Raw genomic sequence first — 14060 nt, 5'->3', positions numbered from 1 at the left:
ACAATTATTATCGCCTCTCATTATTTTTAATATTTTAGGAATATTCTTTCTAAAATATTCCCGAAATGGTAAATTCTTCTTCGTTAACAAATATAAATAAGAATAATAATTCACCCCTTTTTTTCATGTAACATCCCGTCCCCGTTGAGCGTGACTTCACTCGGGGGTGAAGCCTGGGTATTCGTGGTATTTCAGGTCAGGTGCTCCGCGGGGAGGACTTACCAGTAAGCTCTGTTGTCAGAGAGGCACACGAGGGATCACATGCAGGCTCGCTGCAGCGGTCTCCCAGACATGAGACAGCGCTCAGCCTCCTGGTCCCGGAGACCGGCGGACAGAGTTCCCATTGAGCTCTGCTCTCCAGCCATGGCTGCTCCGCTCCAGGGCCCGGGTCATCTGCTCGGTCTAATGAGAACCGCTCTTCCCTGCTGGCCTATGGAGCACACCATCTATTATGTAGACACCGGAGTCACTCATTTAGAGTGGACTCGTAATGTACTCATTAAGATCTGGGTTAGAGGTAACCTGTTGGATAATTATTATTGCGCCATAATGGGTCTACTCTGACTTTTAAATGATTCTCATTAGATGGGAAAACCTACTCTTTATTTCATTTACTTAATTAAAGGTACAATTATATGGGTTTCTACCCACAGCATAGAAAAAACAATACTCCGCAAGATGAGAAATAAAATGCTGTATTATTATCGTTAACCATTATCATTAAATTATGAAAACAACACTTTCTTATAATTAAAGAAAACATAAATTAGGCTCAATGAAGCAGCACGGGTGTGTGGTGCTCACAACGATGTGCCCCCGCCTCAACGAAAGGCCTGCAGATAGACGCTCTGTGACGCGCCGTGCTCGGGGAACAAAAGGAAGCTATTGATTGGCTATGCTCACCCTCATCTTGTGACCCTCTTGCGGACTCAAAGGTCAGATGTGATAATTTGCATGACTAAGACAGCTCCATTAAATCCTCGATGGGCCACAGACATGGCCCACTGTATTAACTGTATTTTCTTCCAAAATTATTTATTTTTTGGAAGAAAATGAATGCATAGTAATGTGTCAAGCATTCTAGTTAAATTAAAAATAAATATATTTTTTATTTTAAACTCATTATTTACCGTTTGAATTCATGTACTACCTATTTTGGTCCACATCTGTTTATTGAATGTAATTCCTGCTTTAAAAAGTTTTGTCTATAGAAAGATATATTTTACATATTCCTTTCCTAGCATAATGTCTTAGAACATATATCAATACATACATTTATTCTAATAGATCAGAAATCTGAAATTAATCAAAGACTCAAAATGTGATCAGAACGATTATTAAAAGAAGAAACTAATAACAAAACTGTGATTGCTCAATGAATAGTGATCAATAACATCTATTGGAGTACAGTACAGAACCAATCAGTTACAACAGAACCCAGAGTTTATCAATGAACAATGATCACTAACATCTATTGGAGTACAGTACAGAACCAATCAGTTACAACAAAACCCAGAGTTTATCAATAAACAATGATCAATAACCACTATTAGAGTACAGTACTCAACCGATCAGTTACAACAGAACAAAGAGTTTATCAATAAACATTGAACAATAACATGTATCAGAGTACAGTACAGAACCGATCGGTTACAACAGAACCCAGAGTTTATCAATGAACAATGATCACTAACATCTATTGGAGTACAGTACAGAACCAATCAGTTACAACAGAACCCAGAGTTTATCAATGAACAATGATCACTAACATCTATTGGAGTACAGTACAGAACCAATCAGTTACAACAGAACCCAGAGTTTATCAATAAACAATGATCAATAACCACTATTAGAGTACAGTACAGAACCGATCAATTACAACAGAACAAAGAGTTTATCAATAAATATTGATCAATGACCACTATTAGAGTACAGTACTCAACCGATCAGTTACAACAGAACAAAGAGTTTATCAATAAACATTGAACAATAACATGTATCGGAGTACAGTACAGAACCGATCGGTTACAACAGAACCCAGAGTTGACCAAAGAGGGCGGGGCCAATGGGCAGCCTGGATGATGATGTCAGAGATGAGAGGAACGTTTATGCTAATTCAGGACCAGAGGTTCTCTTAAAGAGGCTCAGAAGTCCTCCCTTTCGTCAGTCTGGAAGTTGTTTAGAACAGGTGAGAAGTAGGATCAGACGGTCGTGCTAAAATGGGGACGGTAACTCTGTTGGTTCTGGTATTGGCTTTCACATCTACAACTGTGGCAAGTGAGTACATCTCCAGTTCCTTGATAGCATGGTTGGATCTGATCAATGGTTGCATGCTTATTTGTCTTGCTCACTAAATTCCCAATGTGTTTCATTGATTTGTTTCGCCACTGTGACAAAAAAACGATGGTATTAACACCTCCTGAACAAACAATACTTGCTTGTTGCTTGTTAATGGTTTGAGAATTTGTGCTTCCTCATTTTGCTCAAAGGCATCATGTAGTTTAATTAGATGTGACCAATGTTACTAATCATCTTAACCTCCATGTCAACTAGTGGTCTCACGCTTGTTAGGTTATGTGTGTTCTCTTTGAGACTATAGTAATCCATTCATTGAAGTGTGTGGTGAATTTATCTAAGATTTTACACTGATTTCATGGCCACTCAAATCACCGCTCTTCACAAATTCAAATAAATTCAAAGCAATCATTTAAAAACTGAAACTTAGAATCTTCCTATTAGTTTACATTCAGGATACTTTTAATTTGTTTACTCTGATTTGGATACTTTGCGTAAAACCAAATGATTAGAGTAAGGTTGTGGATGAGGTTTCCCACACGGATCATCAGCCAAGTTGAAGGGAAGGTGGCTGCACGTCTGAGCTCTCATTCCACCGCTGGGATTACCGCCGCTCAGATGATGGTCACATGAAAAGGATTGGGGGGTTTCATTCCGGTCTTGTGACTGGCGCCCCTAGACCTCAACACACGTCATACCTTCACCATTTACCATTGTGCCATGTTCACTCTGCCTGCCAAGTTTACAGAACACCACATTTAAAATCAAAACATTTAAGTGGATTTGCATAGGAAAATTTGAAAGAATAAACAAAACATCTCTTAGAAATTGGGCCTTAAGGAATTTTCAAATAGAACATGTGATTTTTGTGTTACAGGCTGAATCATATATTGCAAAACCCTTTAGGTGCGTTCAGAAGGCATCATATATTTTGTCTTTCAGGGTCTAAGGTTCAGTTCACACGGTTTCGTTCATGGAACTCAAGAATGTACCCCGTATGGAGAGATGGAGACTCAAGATTCAGAAACTGTTGGACTGGTGAGAACACTTATTACAATCTATGTTTAACTCTTAAAAGGTTTCATTAGGTGTTCTGACACTATGGGCCTTTACAGATTGGTCAAATGTTAATCCTTATAAAACTCAGAAAACCCTAGATTTCTTCAGATCGATGTGCACTATAATCCCGTGGGTTATTTCCTGTATGTTTAGAACTGATGTTTACCTAAATGTTCCACATTGACGTCGTTTATCTTCTTCCCATGGCTGGGTTCAAGGCGGTAACATATCCTTTGAAGTCCGTAACGACGCGCCCACCCTGACGGGTGCCAAGGCGACCTTCAACATCGACCTCCACTTCCCCACCAACCAATCCGTGCTCCCCGACGGTCAGGTGGTCTGGGCCAGGAACTGCACCGTCGACGGTCAGCCATCTTCTCCTTTCTTTGAGATCGTTTTTTACGCTTTTATGACATGGGAACACTGTTATATTTACATTTACATTCAGGGCTTTGAGCAGCCGACTTTATTCAACGCGACTTACAATAAGTACATTTGTCAGAAGATAGTGAAACAATAATACATCTCTGTCGGTACAGTAAGGATGTTCATAGAACCAAGTGCCAAGCACTAACAATCACTATGTTAACCCATTCCCCATACACATCAAAGATAGCTAGGATAAGATGCTACACCATGCTGTGTACTATTTAAAAGTGCCAGGACGTACCACATACAATAAGTGTGTACATTAAGTGCCAGGACGTACAACATACAATAAGTGTGTACATTAAGTGCCAGGACGTACAACATACAATAAGTGTGTACATTAAGTGCCAGGACGTACAACATACAATAAGTTTGTACATTAAGGGGCCAGGTCATCATTCTCTTGGTCATCCATCACCTTCAGGCCTTGCTCTCCGGGCCTTTTGGCGTTGCATCCTGGTTCATTGTTTGTACTCTTCTGATTGGTCCCTTCCAGGGCGGGACTATGTGGAGGGGCAGGCGGTGTACGCTGACCGGGCCTCAGGCGGCAGAGGAGTCGGGGTGTTCCCGGACGGCTCCCCCTTCAACAGGACTCAGGACCGGAAGCCCCGCTACGTGTTTGTGTGGAAAACTTGGGGTACAGATTTTTTTATTTTTTATTTCTTGGTTTATTTCAGGGTCATTGCACACTAATCAACAGCGAAACTGTAAGTGAGCCAGAGTTAGCCTAAAAGGCTTGTTTGCATCCGTTGTCCCCGGCCAGATATTCAAAAAGATGACCTAAAACTCGTTGTTGAGACGTAGTCATTCTAATTTGCATGTTGAACATTGTATCTCTCTTTATCGTGTCATGATCTATCGGCATAGCAATGATTTTTAACGAAAAAATTACATATTTTATGATTTGCCCAATGTTTTATCAACCCCAGTGAAGTAATGAAACATAAAAGTATTTTTGTTCCCCATATCTATCATCTTTTAACAAAATTAGTTTTTTAGAAATGGACAATATCTGTGTATGGAAATGAATTGTACAGCTAGAGTCCAGAGACGATGTTAAAGATTCAGAAGTGTCGCTCAACTGACTGCTCCAGCTCAGTCGACAGCTTCTAGTGTTCTTATGAGTGGTTTGGTTTCCTCCAAAGGTCGCTTCTGGCAGGTGGCCGATGGCCCCTCCTCCTCCCTCAGCATTGACACCCTCAACGTCCCGCTGGGCTCCTACAAAATGGAGGTGGTCATCTACCACAGCCGTGGAGACGACCAGTTCATCCCCCTCGGCTATGCCTCCACACAGTTCTCCATCACCGGTTAGAGCACTTATTACAATACATGTTTAACTTAACTTTAAAGGGTTGACTAGGTGTTCTGAGACTACAGGCCTTTACAAATTGATAAAATCTTAATCCTTACAAAACTCATAAAACCTTACATAGCTTGGTGTACATTATAATCGACCATGTTATACTCCTCTATGATCAACACCCTGCAACTCCTCTATCATCTCATGGTTATACCCTAACGTCTCGTTTCCTCACCCTCAGACCAAATCCCCTTCACCATCTCCCTCAGCCAGATCAACGACGTCAACCAGAACGACCAGAGCTTCATCCAGAACCGAGCTATCGCCTTCAACGTCCGGCTCCACGATCCAAGCCAGTACCTGGGCTCCTCCGACATCACCTTCAACTGGGACTTTGGGGACCAGACCGGGACCCTCATCTCCAGGGACCTGAGCGTGACTCACACCTACCTGTCACCAGGCGCCTACAAACCCAAGGTGGTCCTGATGGCCACCATTCCCAACGCCTGTGCCGAGACCACCACCGGTACGATGCCATGAACTCAACATCCAAATCCTGCTGTTTGTTCTCCCACTCATCCTCCTTTTACCACTCTTTGCTACTTTTGAAATATATATTATAGGTATTGTCCGTCACCCATTAAACCTCTCACTTTACCTTCCTCAGTGGCCCCAGTCGCTCCCTCAGCTGCCCCTGTAGTCGTTGTAGTGGCCTCCACCCCGAGCCCAATCCCAGCTGACGACCTGGCCCTCGCTGCCTCCGTCCAGCCCGGGACCGACCTCGCTGTGGACACAGAAGCCGAGGCTGCCGTGGCCCCTGCAGCAGAGGGGGAGGCAGACGCCGCCGTGGCCCCGGAAACCGTAGAGGCCACTGAGGCCGTTGTGGTGCCTGGGGATGAAGAGGCCGTTGTCGTCCCTGCAGCAGGAGAGGCTGTGGAGGTCGTCCTGGCCCCTGGAGATGAAGAGGTCGTAGAGGCCGCTGTTGCCCCTGAAACCGTAGATGCTGTGGAGGCCGTTGTGGTCGCTGGAGATGAAGTGGCTGTTGAGGCAGCTGTCGCCCCTGCAGGTGAAGAGGTGGTCGAAGCCGCTGTGACCCCGGCAACCATAGAGGCTGTTGAGGCCGTTGTGGTCGCTGGAGATGAAGTGGCTGTTGAGGCAGCTGTCGTCGTCCCTGAGGCAGAAGAGGCTGTTGAGGCCGCCGTGGCCCCTGAGGCAGAAGAGGCTGTTGAGGCCGCCGTGGCCCCTGAGGCAGAAGTAGCTGTTGAGGCCGCTGTGGCCGCTGTAGATGAAACCGCTGTCCCCACCGATGCGGCTGTCGTCGCTGTCGCGGTCGATGGCGTGGCCGTGGAGGCAGAAGAAGCCCTGGTGGTGGAGGCTGCCACTGCCGCTCCAGTGGAGGCAGTGGAGCAGGTGGAGGCGGTTGCCGTGGTAACAGAGGCAGCCCCGGCCGATAACGTCCTGGTACCTGCTGCCACTGAGAGCACCGAAGTGGTCGTGGAGGTCGCACCCGCGGTCGACGCTGAGGCGGAAGTAGCAGAGGTCGAATTCAATGAGGGCGCAGTCCCAACAGGTGACCAATTATGTTCACACGTTACATTACTCCCATTCCATCAACTTTCCCAGCATCTCAGGCCACATAACTCTGTTAAACATCCGAAAAACGATCTTCCATTTTCACCCCGAAAAAAAGTTGGCGTAGTCGCGGTGGAGTTGGCGGCTGAGGTGGAGGTCACCGCGGAGAACGAGCCTGCCCAGGTGGCGCTGGTCCTGACCAAGAGACAGGCCCCCGAAGCCCCCGCAGACTGCACCGTCTACCGCTACGGCTCCCTGGCCACCTCGGTGGAGATCATCCGTGAGTGAAGCCAAGCGTTTGCGTTCTGAATTCGATGCATGGTACTCGGGTCGTCGTAAGTGGATGGGAAGGTCTTCATGGTTGTCTTCTTCTTGGCCCCTCTACACTACAGAGGGCATAGAGAGTGTGGAGATCCTACAAGTTTCCAACGTGGTGTCCCAGACGACTGAGCTGGGGCAGAATGCCGTGGACCTGACCATCAGCTGTCAAGGAAGGTGAGGAATCACGGCCGAATCTCTTCCCCTTCCTACTCAGTGCTGCTGGGTTACCCTCAGTCAGCAGGGACTTAACACAGCACTGCGGTCGGTCCGGATGTATTCCCACTGTGTCATGTGACCTCCCGCAGCCTGCCCAGTGAGGTGTGCACCGTGGTCTCCGACGCCGACTGCGTGACGCCCGTGGAGACGGTGTGCGGCGTGGCGCTGCCGTCCCCGGACTGCCAGCTGGTCCTCCGCCAGTTCTTCAACGGCTCCGGCGAGTTCTGCGTCAACGTGTCGCTCACCAACGACGTGAGCCTCGCCGTGACCAGCGCCAGAGTCAGCGTCACCGTCGGTACGTGGGGTTAATTTTTTATCTTTTAGTTAATTTATTTTTTTACAATATTTTAAGTGCAGTCATACAATACGTCAAATCATATCTTATTGATGGTACAGTGAGGTGCCCCTGGGTATGGTGGGATTGATTTTTTAATAGACTTATAAAAAGAGAGAGTGCCCATCTGCGTCTCCTCAGGAAGCTGAGAGCTTGGGAGTTATTGTTGTCTCACTCTGTGCACTGGAACCACAGGTTCATCGGGTTCTCCTGCCGGCACCGCCGCTACTGTACTGGGAGTCATGGTCATCGTGGGCATCATGGGCACCATTGGACTGATGTACAGGTGAGCAATCTTTCGACCAATGAGATTGGTGTACAGGTGAGCTATTATTCCACCAATAAGATTGATGTAAAGGTAGGCAATCTTTCAATCAATGAGATTAATGTACTGGTGGGCAATCTTTAGACCAATGAGATTGATTTACAGGTGGGCTATCTTTCGAGCAATGAGATTGATGCACAGGTGAGCTATCCTTAAGCCAATGACAATCCCTCATCTCACCTCCCCTCCTCTCCACAGACGGGTGAAGCAGTACCAGCCCCTGCGAGAGGAGGGTGAGGGCAGTGGGGTCAATACCATCACATCGGTGCCCCTGCTGCTGTGGAACCTACTGAGCCGCCAGTCTCCCGGAGAGAGTCGTCCCCTGCTCCAGAGCCGAGGCGTCTAGGGCCAGGCTGCCATCACAACCCCACCCCCTTCCCCTGAGGACAGGCTCACACTATAGCCCAACGTGTAGGCCCCTGTTCTAACACAACCTGACGGAAACACACCTTCGCACAATCCCCTGTGAACGTGTTCAACGACCAGATGCAGAAATGGAATAACTTCATTTGCAGATGAAATAAAATAATTTCCATGGATGGGCGTCAATAAATGCTTCCGTTGTGAGAAAATCTTGTATTTATTTTGACTCCACTTATTTTTTATTTAATGGCACTAATTGTTTTTTAACTTATTTGTGACGTACTAAGTCCTTAGAGAAGAATCACCATTATTAATGTTAACCTCTTTTCAATTCCTATTCCAATGTAGTTTAAATCATATGCCCTTTCCAGTGTTTGCCGTACTTAATAAAAGTTTAAGACTTACATCATCGTGTTTCATCATCTTGTTTTTCTTAAAATTTCCTTAATTTCCTATTCATTTGATCATACATTAATTAAATAGTGACCTCTGTCCATTCTAACATTATACTAACTTAGAGTATTATATTATTAGTTTAATCTATTAACTTACATTATGATCACGACAGCAAGGAGAAAAATATGAGTACGCTCAACCAGTTACTGTTGGTTACCTCTCCATCTTCTCCTGCTCTAATCCTAACACTAACCCAAACCTAACCCAAAACCTTACCCTAACTCTAAGCTAACCCTAAACCTTACCCTGCCCCTAACCCAAACCCTTACCCAAACCTAACCCTAACATTAACCCTGACCTTCAACCTAACACTAAACCAAACCCTAACCCTAACACCAACCCTTACCCGAACCGTGACCCTAACCCTAACCCTAACCCTTAACCTAAACCTAAACCTAATCCTAACCCTAAAGACGTCATCCCTGACCTTGTCTCAATCCTTCTCCACGGCTGCCACATCTTCCCTGGCCTCAGACACATCCTAAGGAGGTTCTGATTGCGAGAGACCTGGTCCAAGGGGGGATGCAGAGTCTAGGTGAACTATCAATACAGCCGTATGGATCATTCTCAGCACTCCACTACAGGGTGGGTGGCTGGTTTCGTGTATTGTAGCGTATTGCCATCTTTGATCACAGTGTCACACCAATCTACAAACCAGATATTTAGCTTTGGCGGCACCAAAGCTAGCATCTTTTGGCAGACCACTAACATATTTGAACATATACAGAACGTCATATTTCCACTGACCATTCAAATATTTGAAAAACCATTAACATTTCCGGCCCCTGACCACATCCTCCTGAGTAGCAAACTGAAGGCCATAAGCGTATCATTCGATGTTTAGTCTCAATGCAAGCTTTTCTTAGTTGAGCCACTAAGAGCAGCGTTGTGGTGAGTCCTCCCAGCCCAGATGACTGGGCACAAGAGCCAGTTTGAACAGGATATGAGGGGAGCAACTCAGCTTGTCTGGAACCCAGATCAACCCAGACAGATCAATACATAGTGCACCATCCCATCATCCACCAGCTATGGCACGGCCGGCCGAGGGGAACGGCCGGTAACACGGAAGTTCTCCACTCCCTACTCAGATTCCCACAAATTAAGCTCTTCAAACAGTAGATGTTTTTTTTTACATTTAATTAAACAAAACTTAGTAGGACAACTGAAACTCCCGTGAACACAAACCTAGCTGCCACCTGGCAAGCCAGTCAGTAGTATCGATTAACTCATCATCCAATCAACTCAAACAAACGTAGCAATAGGCTGGCATGCCAGGAAACATGAACACAAGAAGGGACATCAACACAAACACATACACTAAACTATGACCACGGGTCATAACAAGCTCTCTCTGACATACATCAGAGGAACCTTGATATTATAGATCCTCCCTTCAGAAGTCCAGGAATCCTTCCATGTTCTACTTACAAGATGGTGGTAGGAGTAATGTATAATATAGAGGTTTCTACATGTGTGAGACAGAGATATCACTGACATGCGTGTTGCTCCTGGGCTCCACGAGGAGGGAGATGGAGAGAAAAGGCTCACATACTACGGCGGACATCTGAGCAGCCTGGGAAGATGAGAGCTCCAGCCCGACGCATTCTGCCGTATTCAACAGATAAGTGCTCAGTCAGCAAGGAGGTGAAACCTGAACCACTAAAGAAGGAACCCATGAGAAGGAGTGAGGCTGATGGGTGTGGTGTGGAGACAGAAGACCCGTGGAGACATGGTGATGGAAAATAATGAGTTGTACTTGTACTTGAATCCTGTTTAAAACCGGGACAAGGATGTGATTGGAAAGAGTATTTTGCGCATTTCGTATATTTCTTAAAATATTACAGTATTGGATGGAGTTTGGCGGTATTTCCCCATCCCACGACATAAGCGATGCATTTGTGTGATTGCAACACTTCCAAACAGTGTCCACACGGTGGCAGTGCAACAGAGGGGAGACGCCCGCGTTTAAAAGGGTGTGCCACAAGAGTCTGTACATACTGTATGTGCTGGCTGAAGACACAAAAGACTTTATAAAGGACGTGGCTATAAGAGTCCTTACATCTGTTTGTGTGGGCTTGATACACAACAGTGTTTATAAAAGTTGTGGCTATAAGAGTCTGTTCATCTCTTTTTGTGAAGGCTTGTACACAACAGAGCGAACACAGACACTTTTCACAACGTTTATTTCAGTGTACTTCGCACACGTGTTTTAGTTATGACCATGTGTTGAGAACAGAGTGCGGCTGACATGCAGGTCACATGACACACTGCAGTGCAGAGAAAGAGAGGACTGAATTCACTGCAGCAAATGGACCTTCAGAGAAGACCAAGAAAGGTCCTTCAGTTCAGACCAGGAAAGGTTCTTCAGATCAGACCAGGAAAGGTCCTTCTGATTGGACTAGGTAAGGTTCTTCAGATCAGACCAGGAAAGGTCCTTCTGATTGGACTAGGTAAGGTTCTTTAGAAGGACCAAGAAACGTTCTCCTGATCAGACCGGGAAACGTTCTTATGAACGGACTAGGAAAGGTTCTCCTGATCAGACCAGGAAAGGTTCTTCTGAACGGACCAGGAAAGGTTCCTCAGATCAGACCAGGAAAGGTTCTTCTGAACGGACTAGGAAAGGTTCTCCTGATCAGACCAGGAAAGGTTCTTCTGAACGGACCAGGAAAGGTTCCTCAGATCAGACCAGGAAAGGTTCTTCTGAACGGACCAGGAAAGGTCCTTCAGATTTTGTTTATAGAGTCTCTTGTGATTTCCTTTTGCACAATACAAACAATCACTTAACCTTTCTTGAGCTCTGTTCACAAATCCAACATCCACAATGGCTCATTGATATTGAAGATCTAACTTTATTAGAAGATCTAACTTTATTGATATCCAAAGAAGTTAGACACTGCGTGATGCCCTGTTGCAGGAGACAAAGACAGACAGAAAGCAGACAGACAGACTGAGATCAGACAGATATACTGAGAGCAGACAGATAGATATAGAGTAGACGACAGACTGAGAACAGACACAGACATAGAGCAGACAGACAGGCAGAGAGCAGACAGACAGATATAGATCAGAGAGAGACATAGAGCAGACAGATAGGCAAAAAGCAGACAGACAGGCAGAGGGCAGACCGACAGGTAGAGGGCAGACAGACAGGCAGAGAGCACACAGACAGGTAGAGGGCAGACAGACAGGCAGAGAGCCGACAGACAGGCAGAGAGAAGACAGACAGGCAGAGAGCAGCCAGACAGGCAGAGAGAGAGACTCAGAGTGGAGCGTTAGAAGAGTTATTGGCCATGAGGCTGATATGATTAAAGCTCCAGAGGACGTTTGTTATGAGGAACCAGATGTCCTGAACAGCTTCCCCAGAACGCTAACAGGGACTTTGTGTTAGTGTGTCTGTGAAGTGTGTGTGTGTGTGAGAGAGAGAGAGAGAGAGAGAGAGAGAGAGAGAGAGAGAGAGAGAGAGAGAGAGAGAGAGAGAGAGAGACATCAATTCCCACATTCATAGAGACAGTTAGAGGTGAGATAGAAAGGAAATAAAGAATAGAGAGTCAAAGAGGGAGAAAGGAGAAAGAGGAAGAGAGGAAAGACGGGAGGGATGGGGAGAGAGAGGATACAGAGAGACGGAGATGAGTTAGAGGGGAGCGAGAGAGAGGAGACAGAGATGAAGATAAAGAGAAAGGCAGAGAGAGGAGACAGAGATAAGAGAGAGGGGGGAGAGAGAGAGAGCGAGGAGACAGAGATGAAGAGAAAGAGAAAGGCAGAGAGAGGAGACAGAGATAAGAGAGAGGGGGGGGGAGAGAGAGAGAGCGAGAGGAGACAGAGATGAAGAGGAAGAGATCCAGGGGGAGAAAGGGAGAGCTTTTATTGGCGTCACGTGGGCTGCGGTCCTCCCAGAGGGATGGGGAGGCCAGGAAGCCGGCCACTTGTGTGTGAAGCTTTTTCATTAAACTAAGGGCTCTAATGGGGCCCCCGCAGTAGCAGGTTAATGGTGGAGAAACATGGCTATTGCCTGGCCATCAATTATCCTTCATATGACTTGTGTGGACGTTATAATTAATTAAAGTAAGCATGGAGAGAGGGCTGCATGCGAGGGGAGAAGGGTGGAGGAGCGGGAGAAAGGACCCCACCCAGTGAGAAGAGCGCATGTACAGCAGTACGTTACCGTTACTGTATATCGGATCATCAGCCAGTCAGCGTTTTAAATAGAGCCACATACACACACACAGAAATGCACAAACACAAAGGAACGCACAGGCACACACACACACACACACGCATGCAGACAGGCACGCACACACACACACACAGGCAGAGAGGCACACACACACACGCAGAGATGCACACATGGACATGCAAAGAAAAAACACACACAGGCACACACGCACAAACACAAACACACACACAGACACCCACACTCACGCCCACACGCACACCCACAGTATGGTACATCTGTGTAAACATGTATCATATTTGCTGCAATGCTGTACATAGACTGGTTGAAAGAGTTACAATAATTAGTTTTAATAATTAGAAATTCAAGAATTTGTCAGTAAAAACAAATACGATTAGCACTAATATTTGGCACCTTTATCACTAGCACTACTCTGTCCACTATTATCATTAGCACTACTATGTATTGTACAACAGCTGTCCATGGAGTGTACTTGTGACTTGTGTGTGTACAGTTATCCTACTTATGAACTTCCCTTTTTTTCCATTAAAAGTAAAGAAAGAAAAAAAGTATTCTCCGGCTGGCTAATATAAATGTGAAATAAACGTCCAATACAATAATAGTTTCCTCTTCTTCTGCTGGAACTAAGCTCATTAAAGGCATGAGTTATTAAATATCAATAAGCCACCCAGGATTACTGGATGTAATGCACACTAGTTCTAAGGGATAGAATAACTGCACAGTCACGGTTCTGCCATTTCCCATCATAACGTCAATACTGCGCTCCATTATCGGAGAGAGGGGGGGACAAGGGCGGAAAGGATGGCGGAAAGGATGGAAGGAAAGGGAGAAAGGAAGGAGAATTCAGGAGGAATGAAAAGAATGACAGAGCAGGTTAATCTGCGGTAGCATTTAGGCTCTATGAAGGCCCAAAGCCTCCCAGAGAAAGGCCTTAGTATGTATTGATAATAGTCTCAACTCAGCATTAGAGGAAGCATTTGATTAGGCATCCATCCAAGTGGTGAGGACAAGGAGACCTCTTTAGGTATCAGAGCAACGCACGGAGGACACACTGCCCATCTGTCCGTCTTCATGTCCCAGTGCGATGGAGACAGGATGGAACTGGCATAGAGCAGCAGAGAGAAAGAGAGAGAGAGAGAGAGAGAGAGAGAGAGAGAGAGAGAGAGAGAGACTGGACCGATGGGGCTGGTCTCACCAG

General features: G+C 45.9%; 1 protein-coding gene across 1 annotated transcript; it reads left to right on the top strand.

The window, feature by feature from the left end:
* Positions 1-2219: 2219 nt before the first annotated feature.
* Positions 2220-8197, top strand: pmela (premelanosome protein a; the record flags this gene model as incomplete). Its single annotated transcript, XM_079747694.1, has 12 exons — positions 2220-2277; positions 3238-3333; positions 3573-3719; positions 4280-4420; positions 4929-5090; positions 5325-5609; positions 5751-6653; positions 6774-6935; positions 7048-7150; positions 7282-7487; positions 7722-7812; positions 8050-8197. The coding sequence occupies 12 exons, from the start codon at positions 2220-2222 to the stop codon at positions 8195-8197; spliced, it is 2502 nt and encodes an 833-aa protein (XP_079603820.1).
* Between the last annotated feature and the right edge of the window lie 5863 nt (positions 8198-14060).

This window comes from Pollachius pollachius (genome assembly GCF_949987615.1).
Source record: "Pollachius pollachius genome assembly, chromosome: 12".
NCBI classification, from domain to species: Eukaryota; Metazoa; Chordata; class Actinopteri; order Gadiformes; family Gadidae; genus Pollachius; species Pollachius pollachius.
Note: the sequence above shows the minus strand (reverse complement) of the source record. Positions and strands in the feature narration are given on the sequence as shown.